This window comes from Notothenia coriiceps, unplaced genomic scaffold (genome assembly GCF_000735185.1).
Source record: "Notothenia coriiceps isolate Sejong01 unplaced genomic scaffold, NC01 NC01_scaffold00020475, whole genome shotgun sequence".
NCBI lineage: Eukaryota > Metazoa > Chordata > Actinopteri > Perciformes > Nototheniidae > Notothenia > Notothenia coriiceps.
The window spans coordinates 264,305-285,156 of NW_011353176.1; the positions used below are offsets into that span (position 1 = coordinate 264,305).

Sequence of the window (20,852 nt, forward strand, 5' to 3'; positions counted from 1 at the left end):
CCCGAGGGCCTGTAGGCACATACCGACAAACCAACCGTCATCGCACTTCTCCATGACGCTGACGAGATCTCCCTCATGCAGCTCCAGCTCGTCTTCATTCTGAGGAACGTAACTGTACAGGGCCTGGAAACTGGAGCAGGATGCAAGGAAACATGTTGCAAAAATTACAAATCATAAAATATAAAAACTGAAATTAAATAACAAAAATAAACATGTTGTTTAAGTGAAATACAGATGTACTCACATTCCACAGCTCAGACGGTTGGGCTCCGGGCTGCTGCTGTGGGACAGGGGTTGCTGGGAAATGATGAGAGATTGTTTACTGGGGTGGGGGTGCAGTCGATTGACAGAGTCATGAGGGTGGTGGGACAGGTTGCTGCAATACCTCACCGAGGTCTCAGCTATATTCAAGATCTCATTACACACTGCCTCCTAGTAGGTGAAGTCGTCAGAGAAAGACAGACAGCGGCCCCAAAGGAGTCCAGTTAGGAGACCCCCGAGGTGGGGAGGTGAGGAGTTAGAGAGGGGGGGGGGGATGGGGGCGAAGGGCGAGACAGGAAGGTAGGCCCAGTAAGTAGCAAGGCAGAAAAGGAAGTGATCCGTTAAAAGCCGGGAGAGAAAGCAGAGGAGACGTTGGTGGAGCCCAGGAGGAGAGGCATGAAAAGAGCATGTAGACAGGAAACATGAAATATTAGTTCACTTTTTTACAGGATACCATTCATTATGAACATGCAGTGTTAGGGGGAAGATGATAGGTACAGCTTACAGGAAATAGCTTGGGTAAATATACTCATGGAAACTTTTTCTGTCCATTCAATATGAAGCTCAAATGAATAGCCAGTTAGATGAGCTAAGCATAAAGACTGAAAACTGGTGTACTGTAACGATTTGCAGTTTAACAGGGAGTTGTGTGTATGGTGAGTGACAATGTTGCAAACTAAGCAACTTTTAAGACCCTTCTAGGGTCTTTCATGTTTAGGTGTGTAGCAGTTAACCTCCAAATCCAATGCTTTTTGTAAAAAATAAACAAACAAAAAACCAATGAACATGTTATGATAATTTCAAAACTATAGTGGCACTGATAGTTGAATTCTATAAAATATGGACAAAAGCAAGGTTTCCCTGTTTCCAGTTATGCTAAGCTAACTACTTCCAGCTTTGTACTGAAATACAAAATGAAGACGACATAATGAAAGTTAAGGATGATATGAGTTATATGAAAGGCGATGGGTTAAATGGTTATTATACAGATTATGAAGTCATTTAGCAAACTACAAAATACTTAATATTTAATAAGAAAACTCTGCTCCTCCTTACCGCTAACGAGTTGACATTGTTGTTGTCTTGGATGTCAAACAGCATCACAGGGCTTCTGGAGCTGCGTCCATGATGTTCAGCCTCATCCCTCACAAACTGCAACACAAAATAAGTCAAATCAGCAAGGACATTACAAAATAAAAGTTTTTCTCTAAAGCTCCGCACCATGTATCCACCTGCTGTAAACTTCATCATACTTGAGGTTACAGTCAGGTTGCATTACCCTGTAGGGGAACATTTCAACCTCGCAGCAGCTTTTGAAACACAAGCTAACATGTGAAACCTATAAATACTAACTAATAAATATGTCACTGTCCTAAATAAACTTCCAAACTCCAATGGCATCACACCTCTTCAAGGCAAAACAACAACATGCAACCAAAGACTGGATTTTATGAAGAGGAAGACACTTGAGCTCTCAAATAAATCCTTTTAATGCCAGAAGAATAGCTCCTATTATATTCCTCTTATAGCTAAGAAACCTAAAACGTACTATGTAAACACTGAAAAAAACTGTAAAACACTTGCATGTTAGTAGCAAACACTCCATAACAACAACATGCAGACTTGCAGCTTTAAGCCGTGTGCTTATTCTGTCTCCATATTCATCCTAAAATCAACTTCTGGTTACATCTAAGAGTTAGTCCAATTTCCACACACAGATATCAGCCTCAGTACTTCATCAAACATCTTATTAGAGAATTACACTGTGGCCAAAGCCCATGATGCAACACTGCACACCATGCGGAAGATACCTCTACAGGGCTATTTCGCCTGCTGCCCGGGGCTGCGTGGCCCCTGTCCCCCTCTGTGCCTTCCCCCTCTGTCAACTCCTTCTCCCCCCTCAACCAGCCCTCCAGCACCGGCCCTCCGCAGGGGCTCATGCTGGGACGGAAGCGAAGAAAGTCCTCCACCTGAGGCGGGGTGAACGTGAGGAAGGGAGTGGTGGAGTTGGGTCTGGGCGGGTAAGGCGGGGGGAGAGGGGACGCGGATGGGGAGGCCATGGGTGAGATACCGTATGGGCTGCCGCTGATGAGGGGCACAGGGCTGGCAGAGTAGGGCGGGGGCAGGTACTCGCCGCAGCGATATGACACGGTGGGCAGCGGCGGCAGGGGAGGGGTGGGTGCGGCGGGGGGGCTCCCGCCTCCCACAGTCAGGGAGATCCACTCAGAGGAGATAGCGTGGACCTCGGGGGACACGGAGCGGCGGGGCGAGCGAGGGAGGGGCAAGGGGGAGGTGGTCAGACGATTACGGTACAGCTTATAAGAGCAACGTTGGAGGAGATGGAAACGAAGAGGGGATGAGAGGAAGAAAAGGAAACGGAAGGTGAAAACATATTTAAATTAAAAGGGGGGGGTCATGGTGAACATAGAAGAGAATTCACAGATTCACAGATTTGATTCCCATTCTTAATGTACCCGTAGGGTTCCTTACCTGAGGGGAAGCATTCAGGCTACGCTGTGGCGACTGGCTGACAGGAGGGTCCAGGTAGTCCACGCCATTTTTGATGCGGGGTCGTTTGTTCACTTCTACGTATGTGACGGGGAAGATGCCTTGGCGGTTGGTGCCAGCGATTTTCCCTTCATACCAGTTTTCATCAACTCTGCGAATCAGCGTGATCCTCTCCCCCTGCAGACGCATATTTGTTGGTTGAGAAACATGAGAAACATGAGTAACAAAGGTTAAAAGCATCTAGATGTATACAACAATCCTGAAAGTTCCTTAAATGTGTTTCTGATTGCTCTTCATCCTCCCTCCATACCTTTCTGAAAGACATTTCCACCACCGTGTCCCCGTTGAAGTTGAAGCGTGCGAGAGCCTCTCCGTATTCCAGTACCTGCACTTGGGCACTTTTCTTTGGCTGGGCCTTCTCTGTGGGGGGAAGGAGCTGAAGAAAGCAAGAAATAATGCAAGTGATTACTGAGTAAGAAAATCAGAAGAGAACACATTGTGCAGTAGAGTGATTATGCAAGACATCTCCAACACTGCAATCGGGTAATACAAATGATATGTATGGTGAAATAAATGTTAATGATGAACTGAGAGAAACACTATTTAAAAGACTTAGTTGCTCTTCTTACATACCTCTACGTAACTCTGAGGGAAAATGCCAACTCTTCCGTGGTGTTCCCCTTCATACCAGTTTTGATCCACCTGTCGAATAATGAAGATGATGTCTCCCTTCTGAAACGGTAACTCCCTAGAAATGTTCCAAAGAGATTAGTTGTAATGAAAAAAGGACCATACAGTTGTACGTCAAAATGAAGCAGTCCCGGCGTCGTATTTGCACTTTGATGCTACTTTGATACTAAGGCAAATCTAATACATATATATACCTCAAACACATGTGTTATATAGAACATTTTTGATTGGCCCACATATAAACCAATCGCTATTCAAAAGACATCACGCAAGCAAGTTTGTGTGCATTGCACTCTGAGTTCTTCTGAGTTTGGTGATTGTGATTCTACTATTCTGAACAGTGATTTCCTGCGATTGTATGATCTGGCATAGTTATGTCAGATGTAACCCCGCCTGTAAGATACATTTTAATACAAGAAAATCATTATTTCAACAAGGTCTGTACAATTGTAAAATCTACTAAAGATGCTCATATAATAGCAGCATCTTAAATACCTTTAGCCGTCATGCAATGACACTCAACATCTCTGCAACAAAAACATTTTTCGTGAGGCTCTTAAAAGATTACTCACTTTAGAGTTTCTGCTCTGAAGTCGAAGCGAGCCATAGCTGGAGTTCTCTGAAAAGATATATAATACAAATGATTCACTCGCTTAGAATGTACAACATCATACCTGTAGATTCTATCGTAAAGTCAGTTTAAAGACTGAACCCTATTATTCCATTACACCTTTGTCACTTTTTGGTAACTATACTATGATGTTTGTGTATTGGGAAAAGATTTTCAAGGAATGTGTTGTAAGCTGTAAATCTGCCTGAGTTGTCCTTCCTGTGCCCCGTGAGAACATTACTATTCTCACGGGGCACAGGAATGAGGTGCTTGTGACTGACTGGGTTACTTGTCCTCTGGAGCATGTCCAGTAAGAAACTACTGGGGGTTGTTTACTGTGAGACCGGTCTGCCAAGGGAGCAGGCCCACCTCAGTAAACACAACAAGGTTGCAACTGATACCAGTGACATGGAAATAGAAAAATAGAGTAGAGTACTTTTTAGGTGCAAAAGAGAGACATTTGTCTTTTTATCTCCCAAACGGTACATTTAAGCTGCAGTTTGTAACTTTAATAAAGCTTTTTGGTCAGATACTGTATGACCAAAACTGTCATTACATTCTGACGATGCTGCACGAGGCAGATCATCTATGTACTAAAAACTAAATACACACATTTCTGTGTGGACGTCTTGCTATACACTCATTTATTTATTGTCTAGTTTTCTATATTTGAAGTCGGGGGGAAATTGAAGTGTTCATGAAATGGACTTTACTGTCTCATGTTGAAGCTGTATTTGAAAATGTTTGGGGACGATGTAAAACACAATCTAAATGGTGAGGACTAAATCAAGGTTTTAAAAAAAAAGAAACAGCTAAGATATGTATCTGGTAAACAGTGTGCAGTCTGGATATTTAGTGATAAGTTCACCAACTCATATTTTGATTTCCATCACTGCTCTCCTCCCTGTGAGTTTTTGACCCAGAAGAGAAAGCCACCTGTGTCTGTAGGAACCCCTCTGTCAACCCCCCACACCCTGACTCACACGCAAACTGACCAAGCATCTGCTGCTTTTTTCCTGCTTACACAAGGATAAGAGGCGGCCCTGTATTGTACCTCTACGCCTGATTTCCTCTTCTCCGTGTTATCTGTGATGTTGAGCAGGTCTCCGAAGCGCTCGTTGGTGATGAACTGGTGGTGCGTGGGGACATTGCCTGTGTGTCGTCTTGACGCCGTGTCGGCCTCTTCCTGTTCCCGCTTCAGCCGCCGCTGCTCCTCCAAGATTTTCTGTCAGGAAACCAGACGGAAGTGTTTGTTCCCTGCAGATATGGGTCTCCTCTGCTCTTTTATTCATTACACACACTCTTTGTTATGTATAATAAATGATTTCCTCATTCATAACACAGCTCTTTTGAATAAAGCATTGTCAGTGGGGTGTTATTTAGGAAAGTTTGGCTTGAGTTTCAAAAAGTTTACCTCTTTGTCCCCATGACGCCTCCGCATTACTTCATCCTGGCTCTCCCCGAGAACTGGGGAAGAGTCTGAAACAGAGACAGAAAGAAGATTACGCTGTGAAGATGTTTACTCTATAGTAACAAAAAGAAATGTTTTCTAATAGAAGATGATGATGATATTGCAGTCAACTCCTTAATTCAGATGAAAAAAACAATACAATAAATACAACTACGCATGCCTTGAATGAACACCATAATCTCAAAAGAAAAGCACACACACACATCCAAAAAGCCAAATCTATTCCTGCATGCACGTAGTAATGAACACAGAATGATCCGATGTGTGTTCATGGAAAAATAAAATGCAGGAAAGGAAAATATGAGACCTACTGTGTCTAGGCCAAAGGAAAAACATGACATTACTGATCAACCAACCATCAGTTCGTTTACTGAAGTTTAGCTAGATATCTCCATGACTTAATTTGTCCCCCACACAACCAAAGATGTTTCATTCTGTTCCCTAAATAGTAACTATCAATGGCTCAGGTTTGTGTCTGATGCGAAAAGAAATCCAATCAGGGAACATCCTGTCAGGCTAAAAACAAACCTTTCATGGTGAAAGAATGAAAGATGGCAGATGTAAGTTGTTCCCAAAACAGAAAAATAAAAACAGATACATACATGGTGAGACATCAATTTGAGAGAGCGTATGCAATGTTATATAGAAATATCCCGCTTAAACATTACAGAGGAATGCTCAGAGTTTAAGGCAAAGCTTTTACAATTTGATGTAATGAACAAATGACTCATAGTAGATGTTAAAGAAGGCAAACAACACTTCCCATCTACTTTTATCTCACACCATAATGATGCAATAAAACAGATTTGCAATAAAACACAATTGCTCTGTGTCGGTGTAATGCTTATGCAGGCACTAGCACTCTTGCATACAACTCAAATCTGATGTCACCAGGAGATATATACTTTACCAAAAGCTGTCTGAACCTCCTACAGTCACTGAGGGGTTTTGATGCGTTTGTGGGGACCATACTCATTCAAGTGAAAGATGGGAGAGCACCAAACAGCACACTGACACAATGAGATGGAGAGGCTTTCTTGTCACTTTGTAAACACAGCACACAGACTACAGATGGAAGGGGGGGGGGGCAGGCGGCGTCACTTTGTGGAGAAAAGGGACACAAGGTGAAGAGAGAGTCGAGATAAATGAGAGATCACAGAAAGGGGGGGAAGAGTGGTGAAGGGATGGAGATAGCAACCTCTGCGGTGAGCGGCCGGCGGCTGCAGGAGGTTCCCGTTGGCGTCCAAGCCCTGCCCGTTACTCAGATGGTCCGTGGGGCTCCCCTCCCCGTTCCCCAGCCTCTCCAGGACCTCCAGGGAGGAGAGGCGCTGGGGGATCAGGGGCCTGGGCTCGGGGGAAAAAGCGCTGGGCCTCTGGGTGCTCGTTGTCACCTTGGTGGCTAACAGGGTCCTACGACTTTGGTGGGATTGCAGGTTCTTCCGTAACCTGAAAGGAGCAGGGCCCATGAGCAGGAGGTTCCCGGGCAGCGTGGTCTTCTTCTCCACAGGGGGCGGCTTCTCCTGTTGGCTGGTGGCCTGCTGCCTCTCGTGCCTGAGGATGGTGGTGAAGCGGGTGTAGGAGGCGGGGCAAGAGCCTTTGCATTTGCTGGGTTTGAGGAGTTGATTGTTGAGGTGGTGTAGCAAGTGGTGGTGGTGGAGATGGTTGTGTTGCGGAGATGCTGGAAGCTGCATGGAGGGACTCTTTGATACATGTTGGTGGATCAGTTCTGGGGCTTTACTGAGGATCTGCTCGACCTCCTCCTCAGTGTTAGAGGGTGAATCACTCCTGACATGTCCTTCCTGTGAGGAGGGGCTCACATCGCCCGGTGACACGGTCTCCTCCTCACATCTCTTGCCCTCTGCCTCCACTGGGGTGCAGCGGTCCATCTGGGTGGCGTCAGTTACCAAAAGGGACTCCGCTGACACTGCAGAGGCCATGAAGAGCTGGGCGGTGCTGTGGTCGGGGCTGTGGCCGGAGTTCAGGGTGGGCATGGAGGAGGAGCGGCTGGGCGCGGAGCTAGACCGCTGGATGATCATTTCGAACTCGCTGACCCGTGACGACACTGCCTCCCGTGGAATGTCACCCCCATCATCTGCCTCTGACCTTTCACCCCCCTCGGCTTTTGACTTCTCGAAAAGAGAGGCCAGGTTGCGGACGCTGCCGTTGGGGCTGCAGCCGGCCGAGCTGGGCCGCTGGATGTGGTGCATGCTCTTGTACAGGCTGGAGAACTCTGAAGCGCCCCTCCTGATTGTGGGGGAAACATTCCTGAAGCGGTCCCCGCACTCTGAGCTGGAGTCTGCATAATGCTTGCTCTCCCTTTCCTCTGCTCCGGAAAAGTCTGTGTCACAGGGCCCCGTGTACAGCTCTTCACAGCTGTGGGCCTTTGGGTGCCGGACAGCTTTAGTCCTGCTCTCCTGACTGTCACCACTGGGCGGCAGCAGCTTGGGCTTGAATTTAGAGGGCAGGATTTGGGGTATACAGGCTTTGGCAGCAGAAAGAGGCTTCATACTCTTACACTGGCTACCGATTGCAGTACTGGCAAGAACCGATCGACTATTTACAGAGGAGCAGGGTGAAATTATATAGCCATTCCCACCTTTATAATCCACTGGCAAGCATGCAGGACAACAGAATAAACAACATATTAGATTACAATGGTCACAGGATCACACACACTAGAACATAGTCAGACACATTTTTAAAGTAAAGTCTGAGTTACATTAAAAGTAGATGAGAAGAGAAAGCACACTTGATGCCTTGTGCATCAAGTTATAGATGTTAGACAGCGTGGTGCTGCAGTGAAGAATTATGCTTTGTAAAAATGAAACAAGGGGAAATGTAGTGTCTAACACATTCTTGCAATATCAATATCACTGTCAACAGAAATATAACAAGTGGAATATAAAGTATTAAAACAGCAATATGCCATGAAATGTTATGTGATGTTGGAGGTCGTATAGGAACACGGACTGCGGTATCAGTACACTTAACAACAAAATAAATACAATCATTTCAATCTTTTCTGCGTCTTATTCATATTTTTTCCGCAACATGACACCTGACTGTTCCTCTTTAACCTCCTACATATATTCTTCTTCTACTTTTAGAAATAAGACAGGCGGCTGCAGTGATAAATGCCCTGTAGCGCCCCTGTTAATACACTGCTCCCCTACACGGTCGTAAATTAAAAATGTATCCTGAGTCAACCTGCCCAGTAAAATATGACTGTCAAACCAAAATACTCCCCTCAGTTCCTATATGCAGTCTATGATCAGTTCCTCCCGATTGTACACTCGTGACAGCACCACAGATGGAACCTGGAAGTGACACAACACTTTCACATGCTGTGAGACACTTCTGACCCATCTGTCATATCTACCAGAAAAAAAACACACTGAGGAAGTAAACTAGATATACTACGGCACTGCACGTCTGATAAGCCCTTGAGGAAGCTCAGTTCTTCAAAGGACAAAGAATAAAACAGATATTTTCTTAATTCAGGAGCACAAGACAGAAACACATGATGAAGTGTTTAGTTTCTAGCACTTTGGGCCGAATGCTAATAAAGGAGCGTGCTAGTCAGTTGACTGTGCCCAGTGCACTGAATATTCCTACTTTAACCGGTTAAAGCAACTGTCTTTATACATCTTTTTTTTGTGGAAATTTACAAAACCTTTTCTCGGCGTGGACAGTTTTTAAAGTGACATCTGCTGCGTGTCTTCCTAGACGTAATGACATGTAATGAGTCACACTGTCCCTTCCTTTCTCTACCTTACACCTCTCCTCCCCCAGCGTTTCTCTCCCTGGCCATGTGCGCAGGCATTCCAGCCCCTGACCTCACTCTGACAGCTGACTTCCTCATGCCTTCCCACCCTCTTTGTCCCTCCTGTTTATCTCACCCCTGTCTGTTTATCTCACCCGACCCTCCTCATCCATCCCCTCTCTGGCCCTCCGCTCCCTGGCGCTGGAACGCTCTGGAGTCTTGCCCTAAGCCTGCCTAGCGACTGGCGGGTCACAACTGGAGCAAGAGGTGAGGGTGGGAGGGGGGTGGTGGGGGAAACTCTCCAAGGTTAGCTTCCATCGACTTAGCGGGACAACCTCACTCCCTCAGTGAGTTTTCCAAAGCAGATGGCCGGTACTTGTTTGATGGAAACCAATAATAAATCAAAAGAAGCTGCAGGGGCGAATGAATGCATCGATGCTGTGAGGTCTGGGAGCAAAAGAAAAATGTGTGGATTCCAATGGAAAGGTAAACGGAAACACATGTATCCCTGTCTGAGCGGCTTGACTTGTCCGCTGCTAATTGGTTCTGACTCAGCAGGAAAGACCTTTAATGGCCCGCTGTCCGGTCTAGATCCACATCCATAAACATACACACACCTGTTCACTGGCACATGTACGAAGTGGCTCTTATCTTACCTTTAGAGGAGGAGGAGCTGGCTTGGCGCTTGTTTAGGGCCCGTAGACCTTGTAAGGGGATGTCGCCACCCTCCAGGACACTCTTGTAAACATGGCGTTCGCATTCTGGAGCGCCGGGCTCACTCGAGGATGATCCTCCGTCCTTCTCCACCTCACTGTGTCCAGACTTGCTCGAGGAGCTAGACAGCGGTGAGAGGAACACAGACAGCTAGTTAAACACAGTCAAATTCATTCAAAGGAGTTCAGTTACATGTGTTTTATGATAACCAGAGGCACACAAATTGGGTAACGAGCTCTCATATGGTTCTTGTTTAGCATATCTTGAGGTAATTCCGGGCTTAGCAGACTTGTGGGAGACAGAATAATCAGAAACAGACAAACTTGAGCAAGAAAAGTGCAGAATTGGGAGGCTGTTGAGAGAAGGCATTAGCTACCACACATATCTTGGCATTCCAGGGAGGCCAAAGGGACACATTTCTAAAAATATTCTCTGAACATTCCCACATGGTGCATCAGCTCCTGCCATGCACCTGTACAACTGTCAGGTTTACTCTCTTTCACATGCCGCTCACGTGTTGCTCACGCTGCTCCTTTTATTCGTGCAGACAAACACGGCCGTTAAACTGACCGACTCAGGTATCATCTAAAAAAACAACACATTTTCACTTGCGTCAGGAAATGTATTTTCCAAATGTTTTTTACACCTGCAGTTTTGCCAAGTCGGAGTCTTTACAAGCTTGCACAAATGTATGGATACATTACTCGCCTTGTTCACAACCTCGACACAAAAAGCTCTTTCATAGCGGTGTGAGCGCACGGCTGACTGCGGAGAGCCGTTAAAATCATGTTGGTTCTAGGTCACTTTTAAGAATTCACATAAATGCTAGACAGGAAGTCAGCAGGTCAGGAGCCATGCGAGGTGTAAGGACAATCTCTTGGGAAGGTTCAGGTTAAATCGACAGTATGCCGTCTGAATGCTATAATGAACTGTAATGTTTATCTGGAATGATGAGGAGCTCATTTAAATGCCAGTGGCTGAGCATGGACTATCACCACAGCTTTTATTGTGAGGCCATACAAACAATTTGCGACCACTAAGCAAAGCCTGAAAACACACATTTTTACTTAATTAATTCATCTAATCACTACACTGACACATATGGTTTTGCATTTTACAATTTTGATTATATATAAACAAGAATGTTCTCTGATTTCAAACAAACCCCAGAGAAGAAAAAAACCCATCCTGCCATAAACATATGTGCCTTTGAAGGAAGTTAGTTTATGACTTGAGGTTTCCTTTGAGAAGATTGGTTGAGTTCCACCAGGAACCTCTTCCTTCCCAAATTACCAACAAATCAATGGATTTAAAAAAGTAGGATTGGGAATCTTTTCTCAAACACTCGGCCACGATGACATAATGATTGTAGCAGATGGAAAGTTCTGAGCAGAAATGGAGGGAGGAAGTTTATTTTCCCTGGGCTGTAGCGGAGACGCTCAGTCCTAAATTCCTTACATTTTATTACGCATTCAAAAATAGAAGATGTCAATCTCATCGTACAAAAACAACAAAGATCAAGGGCTTGCTAATCTTTGTTTTAGCAGCAGCCAGCATCCTCTTTCATAATCCAGTTGCCGCTCACCGTTCTCACACACACACACACACACACACACACACACACACACACACACACACACACACACTTAATAGAGCCAAAAAGAGACACAAACGCTCACACACACAGAGAAAACATTGTAGAAACAGATCATTATAACAATGTTATAAAGACAAAGAGCACAAACACATTATACTAAAGGAAATAAGCTGCAAGCACGAAGTGAGTGAATAATGTTTGAATGGATACAAAAGTAAAAGTAGTGCGTGTTTCCAAGCAGATATTATCCTAAAAACACTGGCGTGGTCTCTCAGCGTGTTAGCACCCACTAGCATTTTGAATGGTTTAGTGCAAACTAATTTTAGCCCACTGTTTCTGTTGCTTTCCTCTTTTCAGACGTCACAGCAGGTAAAAATAACAGACGTGACACGGGCACTATGAATAAGAGCACAAGTGTTGTTTGCAAATACGATTGCACAATCCCCATCCCAGCCAGCCTGGCCCTGCTGTTAATACCACATCCACTTCCCCACGGCGCGGCCAAGGCTCCGCTTCCACGCACCGATGTCCAGACAAGGAGCATTCTCCACAGCCACAACATGCCTCTGCACTTAGTTGCCAGGGCAGGATGATCATTTATAACCTTTCAGAATAAATGCCGATCTTTACACGAGCAGAACATCAGGCTGCCAGGTCTATAGTCTCATCTATTTATAAAGCCAAATGTTCCATGTCGGCTCGGGGGAACACGCCAGTGTCATTGAATAATCTGCAGCTCTTCCTCCTCTTGTATCCCCCCTCTTCAACTGATATCAGGGGGAGAGGATAGTGTCCTCTTGCATCCCCCTGGGTAACTGGGCTTAAACACACACAGCATCAGTGGAAAGTAAACAGGAAACAAGCATGGAAGGCTCTGGAGTAAAGGAATCTTAATCTGGTTATTTACAAGATGCCTGATTAGTGTCACTTAATGAACTTTTTCTTTACATAAAACAGTTTGAAACGAATCCATACTCTGATGTCCTTTAACATCCCATAGCTGTGACACTTTTTAGGAAGTTTATGACATAAAAGGAGGACATAGAATAAAGAGATATGCCAAAACTGTTATCAGATAAAGACACACATAAAGGATGGATCTCTCTTAAAGCGGTGACATATCGAAGCTGTCAATGGACAAGAGTGCAGGCCTCGGTGAGTCAGTGGAACACTGATGACAACGTTTCTGCAGAATTTCCTGTGCATGTTTCCTAACAGGTGTCTACTCAGAGCTGCTTTCATATTCAAAATAGCGATCATGAGTAGGTCATGGTAACATGAATCTCATTCTTTCCAGACAACACCGCATTTGTGTTGATATGTACTCATGAAAACAAACAGCTCCCCCAGTGTGAAGGGCCTGTTATAGCCGTGAGCGCCCCTCCCCTCATCTCCGCTAAATGCTTAAAGGTAACAGGCTAAGTGTGCAGCAGAGGTTAAATATGAAAGCACAATGAGCTGGCGGGTTTACAGAGTTGCCTCCTTTAGAATATGTCAGGTCGCGGTGGATGGTGTGTGTAACTCAGCGCTGAGACAGTGTGGCAGCAGCCCCTGCGTCAGCATATGCCCGACAGATGGAGTCACTCTGTCGGGTGCAGAGGGCTGAAATGCTCTTCCTGACCGGAGCTATGCGTGGAATTCCAGCTAGCCATGTATATCGATGAGCCTGTGTTTGACCGTAACTGTCACCAAGTGTGTTTCCGGACTTAACCCAGAACTTGTTAATATTAATCAAGAGGACCATTACTGTGATTAATACACACAGGTGTCAGTCTCACTCAGTGGCTATTAGGTGACTGGGAGTGGCCGCTGCTGGACGAGGAATGATGATTTGACAGGAAAGAAGAAGAGAAAATAGTGCAGTCTTGTTGGATTATCTACTGTGTAACTTACACTAAACTCGCTCTTTAGAGGCATTTAGTTGACAACTGCCTAATTAGCAGTGAGAAACCACGAGAAGATGTTCTAAAGATGTGGGTCAGAGGAACTGTGAATACTGTCAATATGCTTAATTAGTAGAAGTTAACAGGTTAATAATAACTTAATAATCTTTTTTTAATTTTAATTATACCTTTAGTTGAAGTTACAGTAGTGACAACAAATATGCTGTCTCATTTGTTAGTGGTGAGATAATATACCAAAACATTCAAACTTAAAAGGAGTTTACAGACATTTTTATCACTTTTTTTTAACCAGGCAATATCGTATAATTAAAGTTTTTCTTAAAGTAGATTTTTTTATTTTTGTCGAAATGTGTCTCTACCTTATTTAATTTGAGTTGACTATAAACGTCCTGATCAGAACAAGACCTAACTGAAGAAGAAGATAATTTAGTCTTTAGAGTGTTTTTGCTGGTTTTAGTTTAGTTTACTCAAAAATATTGTATTTTTTTTATATTAGTTTAAGTTTGTGTCCGTTAGAGGAAAGGTGTAATGTCAAGAAGCAGGTAGCTACATATGCATACAAAATACATTTTTTTTAAACTGTGCTGTTTTCTTTTTCAGTAGAGATATATTATACCAACAAATAAAACTGAAGGGAGCTTAGATTTATATGGGTTTTCTTTAACAGGCAATATCATATTAGTTCAGTTTTTCTTATAGGATAATGTTTAAATTGTTTTGATTGCTTATATTTGTAATAACAAACCTGATAAGAATAAGAGACCTAACTGAAACAGAGCCCTGAAAGGCCTATCCCTCTGTTAAACCACTGAGCACTGTGGTCAGCAGCCATATCACCCCTTCAGTAATACAGACTGAGTACCGATATGTCAATCAAACTCCAATGAGCCAGAGTGTCTGGCTGGGCCTTAAGGTCAAATACTGCGCATACCAGGTGCAGCTTTAGAAGTGACTTTGACATTAAACAGGAGCCAGTCATCAAGCCTGGCAAACATCTCGGCTGCCATGAGACAGAGTCCGCCCGGTCGCCTCCACTGCTAAACCTCCTCCACATATACCCTAACCTGGAACAGGAGACCCTGCCTCTGCGTCTGGCTGATGCTAGGACATGACCTCATGTTGAGTTAGTGGTGCCACCTCATATGATCCAGGGTGTGGCGGTGAGGGTAAGCAACATCTGCTTGTGGGCAGCCAGCGCCACACTCAGCTGGTGCCAACCGAGGCCCGAGGCATGGATTTGGCATGACATTGACACAGTATACTGCTGGAGCATGCCTGTGCCCGTTTGGGTATTTTGGTTAATAAACCAGATAGCAGACAGGCAGCAATTATTATATCAAGGCCCTGGGATTCTTTGGAGACTGAAGCAGCCTCTCCAAGTGAAGAGTGACTTCTGGACAGTGGTGGAATATAGCTAAGTACCTTTACTCAAGTAATGTACTCTCAAGTAGTAAGTACAGTAACGATTTGTGTCCTTAACTTTATAACTAGGTATTACACCTTTTACTTCTTCTCCACAAAATCTCAGAGGTGAATATTGTAGATTTAACTGTGTTTCTTCTAGTAACAGCTTAATTTGATATTTGAAGTCCCCTTCCTGTCCAGTGAAAACCATGTAGCTTATCTCTAGATTTGTTGAGTTTGAATGTTTGTGATAAACTGAAAGAGGAAGTGCTCCTTTATGGGATGAGAGAAATATCCTACTTTTAATCTAAACAATTTGAAATGCCTTTAAGAAGAGTTATGAAAATGCAGGGCTGATTTTCTGACACAAATCCTCAATTGGTACATAGGGTTATTTGAAGGAAAGTGAAAAAGCTACAAACATTTAATTGAATATGGAGCATTTCTATAGTTTAAACTACATACAAAAGCTGTGATATTGATCCAAAAACATCACATAAAATGGTAAGATACTGACAGGGTAATTTTTTTAAATATACCTACACAACTTACTACTGCTTATACATTGGATATTTTAACTTCGATTAGCTGACACTATTTAGATAATTTGACTTAGGTAAGGTTTTAAATACAGAAATGGTACACTTAGTATAGTGTTGTGCTTTACTTTTACTTTAGTAAAGGATATGAATCCTCCTTCCACCACTGCCAGGCTCTAAGTGTTATGATATGTTCGGTAGCTGGCAAAGAGCACATACAAAATGAACAAAACAATGTCTTTCTCTTGGGTGTTGAGTTAACAACATTAAAAAACAGGGATGCCACAGTTGGCAAGAGATACAAGAGCCTGTTGTAAAGAAAATAGGACCGTGAAAAACAGCACTGATCATTTAAGTGATTCTTCATCATGGACACCTACTGGAGTATTACGAATGTTAATCAACAATCAGCCTAAGTACATATTAGTTATTGAAATGGCACAGAGCTAAAGCCACAGATAATGTCAGAGCGTTTTCTGTTGTCTGAGCTGTTACATACACATTGCTGACACTTTTAAAGAGGTCTCAAATAGATCTTTATAGAACACAACCAGACACACACATTCTTTTAAATTGTATGAAGGAATGATAAGGAATGAAAGCATCTATATAAAGGGCTTTTAAAAAAAAAAAGATTGCTGATTGCTGAAAAAATAGGGATGCATAAAATCAGTAGGAGTCTCATTAGGTCTCACATGGTAGTACATTTAGTTCAAGAGGAAACACGTTTCCTCTTATACATGCCGTCACTTGTTTGATGTGCTTGAGAAATAAAGACAATATTCAGAAAAATATTGCAAGTGAATTTGGGAACTGGAGTATCCTTACAGACAGACACAGTTTGTTTAGGCATTATTTGAACATGGATGTTATCACATGCAATAAAATATACTGCCATTTTTAAAACATCGACCACTTACCCCTTTCTCAAACTCCATCTCTGAAAAGAATTTATACCAAGGCTCATTCTTTACATTTACATCTTCTGGATTTACATCCTGAGTCTAGGGGCACGGCAACGAGAAGAGGAGGAGAGAGACAAAGAGAAGACAGTTCAGACAGGACAGAAAACACACCAAGAAAATGAGAATAATACATATTATATAGTTTGGCTTATGTTTGTACCCAACACCAGAAATGATCAGTAATACTATAGGTGTTTTCATTAAGGAAGCTAGCTACGGATTTTTTTACATCACAGTAAATAAAAGGATAGATTCAAATGTATTATTTTCGTCGAAAAACTATTAGTAATAAGTAATATAAGTAATAGTTTGCTACTTTTGAAAATCGCCTAATGCTTTCTTGCAGAGAGCTGGATGAGGAGATTGAAACCACTGTCGTCTGTTTGATAAATATGAAGCTGCAGCCAGTTGCCAATTGGCTTAACACAAAGACTGTAAACGGGGGGAAACAGCTGTAATCGTTAAAAAAATCCTCATAGCAGCAGCACATATAATCACATTTGTTTAATCTGTACAAAAACCTGAAGTTCTGTCGTCCCAGTGAGACTGCTAGGCAACCAACTGACACTGAAGGAAGTCCCTTTTTTCCAGCCAACTACAGTAATAGTCTGGCACAAAATTGTAATAGTCGCTTTAACCGTTCGGTTTTTGTGATAAAACAAACAAGGTCAACCACATGTTGGTTTCCGTTTCCCCATTGAGAGTCCAACTTGAGGGGTTTCTAAAATGAATTTCAACCAGTCAGAACATTTTCTTTTCTTCTATTATTCTGACAGGACACTAATGCAGCATACATTGCTAATATTAACAATAGTGAAACATAATTCTACTTAATCCGTGATAAAGTCTTAACAAGAAAGCAGATAAGCATATTACCCTAAATGTCAAACATTTCTAACATATATTAGAAATATATACTGAACACAAAACATACAGTAAACTATGTTTATGTTTATTTAAGCGTCTTTGAGTTGTGAAAAGCGCTATATAAATAAAATGCATTATTATTATTATTATTATTATGATTTTAGCTGTACATTTATTCTGTTAATATATACACATTGGTATTTGGTACAAGTACTGTATACACTGTATATTAATAAAGCAACAGATCACTGTACTTGTTTCTCTTGTACATGCTAGTAATATGATTCCAAAGTCTACTTAAGTACAAAGAGGGATTTTTTTTTATAAATGGCCTTAACTTTGGTAGAGAATTAATTCGATTTGATGGCTTAAGCCTCATATTAACCTCGGCTGAAGTTTTAATGCAATTTTGCAACTTTCCTATAGGAATTGGCTTGGACAGTACTGACAGGATTAAAATGTAAGCCACCATGAACTGTTCCAATGGACATATGCATATCAGGGTAATGCATTAACATAGGCCGGTAAAAAACCCTGTACCAAGTCAGGGTTACAACTACATATTTAATGTTTCCATTTTATTCTTACCAACAGGCAAATACTGATGACGACCAATGAACACTACATTTTGAAGATAATCTTAAAATATATATTTTTGTGATGTCCTAAGGTAGTCAGTGCCAACACAACTTGAAGCTTCAGAGAATAAAAATAATAGACCTGACGTAGAAAATGACCGGCTGACGCAACAAGAACACTGACCCACAGTAAGTGAGCTTGTGATTGAAAACAACATTCTTTCATTATTGTGCAGAAGTCCCAGGATGAACTGGAGCGAACTCTCTCTAATGAGTGTGCCACCGGGATCCTGGCTAACAACATCTACTAGCTTGACGCAACAGAGCAGCAGACAAACAATAATTTCATAATCAACTACTAAATCACAATACTGATCACCTCCATGTCCTATATTATGTAAGAAGGACATGTGATGAGTGTATGTGTTCTCCTTTTGGTAATTAGAACACTGTAGATCTTGCCAATTATATGTGTATTATATTTAACAAAGCTCATCCTGAAGTGACAGTTCTCAAGGACACTGAAAAATGTCGTGCCAACTGATTTAGTGCAAACTGCTAAGGCTTGCGCTGAAAGTAAAGAGCATTACACTTCCTCTCTATAAACACACAAACAGGATGTATGTATTGTGTCTGCTCTGGGATCCTCTCACACCGAGCTGCTTCGGCCGAATAACCTTAAATTGAATAAAGGAAGACAATGGCTATCCCTGTAAGTGATACCCCCCTGCTGCCAAGCAGGATCATCTGTCACCGCAACAGGACACCCTTTAGGAATGTGGTGCACATGGTGAATTCAGACTACACATAACGTCGCCGCCTGAGCTGTTAGTGAAGCTGCCACCCGGGAGCTCGGATACAGAGGTGGTAGGTGGGGGGTGTGCATGAGGGCACAGCTTACACAACATGCACACAGAAAGAAGAGTAGAGACAGAGAGAGAGGGAATCAGGCGGCTAACATACCGTTCTCTCCAGCTTCAGCACCGACGATTTCCCTGGCTCGTACTCGAAGATGCTCTTGGGCTCGGCGCGGTACTTCCTGGTGTCTACCTTTTTATCCGGGGGCTCCCACTCGTTCCTGTGGAGAGGCGGGTGTCAGGGAGGGTTGGGGTGTGGGATGGAAGAGAGCCAATCCTTATCAAGTAGTCTCCATGGCAACCAGCAGAGGCTAAGATGTTTTTTTTTGTATTCAAACATGACGTGCGCCCTCATTATCCCCGCTCTCTCTCTCCTCTCCTGTCCCTCACTTCCACTAATGATGATATGACAGAAAATCCGGTCGAGCCAAATTGGTAATTCGATAAGGTAAACAAGATTGGACCCAGTGACATAAAACAGAGCGTGTCATTTCCTGGGAGAATTTCTTACTGTAACAGGCAGCCAAGGCTAAATGTACTACTAAACAGACCAGAATGAGACTCTTAAATAGGACATCTAACACCTATTATGGCCTCACAATAAACACTTTCTGTAATGACATTCTTTCTGAGAGTCAGAACATCTAGCAGCATTTTCTTTACATGTTTCACAATGCCCCCCTACATACATAACACCGGAGGGAAGAGGAAGGTCAGTCCTCAACATGTCATCTGCAGCTCTAGTGGGCAACAGTTTATCCTCCATCACCTGTCCTCCATCACCACTCCATCACTCATTTCTTAGAGCAGATCATTTTGTGTCGGTGCTGACATGTGTATGTGTTTGAGGAGGGGAGAGACTAATCACACCTCCAGCACAAACAACATGCTTGTGAAAGCCGCCTGGGACAAAAACAACATCAACAACAGGAGGAAGAAGACATTGTTTTTTGACCTGCACTGCACTCGGGCTGTCCTTGACTTAAAGAACACTTATTAATGTAGTTAACTGACAGATCTGTGAAACTTTACAAAGAATTGTGCGTCATAATAACTCAAAAAATATGTAAAATCTAAAACTAATTAAACAAAGAAATATAAGTCGAATAAGACTAAAGTGACCAATTATTCGACTCATTGACTTAAAGGGCTTCCTAGCACTGTAGGGAAATAAACAATGCAAACTGTTCATTAAAAGACTTTTAGGTCATGCTGTTAGAACATTGAATTACCACAAACATTACAGCCTGGTTTGATACCACTGGAACTCTTTTAAGAAACAGACATAAATATAATTTCTCTTCTTAGAGTTATATTCTTGGTGATTGATATCAGCATTCTGAGTTGTAAACAGCTCCTTTCTTCACTAACAATCCTGAACAGTGCTGTGCTTTTGTGTTAAACACCAAAGTGAAAGTCATAAGGACAGTTGGAGCAGGTGGAGGATGCTGACCTTTTGGCAGAGGGTTTGAGGGAAGAGGAGCGCCTTGGCACGGGCATCGAGCGGCCTCTTGAATCCATCACGGCGTCACTCTTAGAGCGCGGGACTGTTCTCACTGGAAACAGGCACACAAATACTGACGGTCATTGAAGCATCAACTGAAATATTACGGATGATTAAGAAGAGCGGATTGTGTTTGATTCACGAGTGTCATTTTAGACCAACCTCAACAAATACTAATAATGGATGATTTTGTATTTGAATGAAAGCCAAAACTCACCATCTTCCAAGTAACCAAAGGGAGTGGGACAATCATCTGAAAGCAGGGGCAAACAACAGCGAAAATGAATTTACAACAATCTGTAATCTGTTACAGGAAAGATAATGAACATAGCCCAAACCTAAATAATTCACAAGGCATTAAAACCACTCTTTTCCTGTGTTTTCCTTCCTGCCTCACACCTTCCATTAGGCATTACAGATTCATCAAACACAATCAAAGTGTGTCGATTCAAAGCACTTTACTGGAAGCATTACTGAGCTCAAAAGGGATGCAAGCATCGATCAAGGCTCTGAATAAGTAATGCTTTGTACAGCAAAAAGGTCACGATTGCCACGTTCAAACTTATCTCTGAATAAGTAATGTATTTCTGTGTGACATAACATTTAAAGGGTAAGTCTCT

General features: G+C 42.8%; 1 protein-coding gene across 1 annotated transcript in view; it reads right to left on the reverse strand.

Moving 5' to 3' along the window:
• Positions 1-20,852, reverse strand: part of sorbs1 (sorbin and SH3 domain containing 1) — a 40,743-nt gene that overhangs the window by 1,638 nt on the left and 18,253 nt on the right. The window contains exons 11-26 of the mRNA XM_010779621.1: positions 20,450-20,485; positions 20,182-20,284; positions 18,835-18,949; positions 16,382-16,465; positions 9,960-10,167; positions 6,739-8,148; positions 5,484-5,548; positions 5,124-5,294; positions 4,032-4,078; positions 3,403-3,517; positions 3,080-3,205; positions 2,752-2,946; positions 2,073-2,576; positions 1,318-1,413; positions 245-297; positions 24-130 (exon numbers count right to left, since the gene is read on the reverse strand). Coding sequence (XP_010777923.1) covers positions 24-130; positions 245-297; positions 1,318-1,413; positions 2,073-2,576; positions 2,752-2,946; positions 3,080-3,205; positions 3,403-3,517; positions 4,032-4,078; positions 5,124-5,294; positions 5,484-5,548; positions 6,739-8,148; positions 9,960-10,167; positions 16,382-16,465; positions 18,835-18,949; positions 20,182-20,284; positions 20,450-20,485 — 3,435 coding nt within the window. The remainder of the gene's footprint in view (positions 1-23; positions 131-244; positions 298-1,317; positions 1,414-2,072; positions 2,577-2,751; positions 2,947-3,079; positions 3,206-3,402; positions 3,518-4,031; positions 4,079-5,123; positions 5,295-5,483; positions 5,549-6,738; positions 8,149-9,959; positions 10,168-16,381; positions 16,466-18,834; positions 18,950-20,181; positions 20,285-20,449; positions 20,486-20,852) is intronic.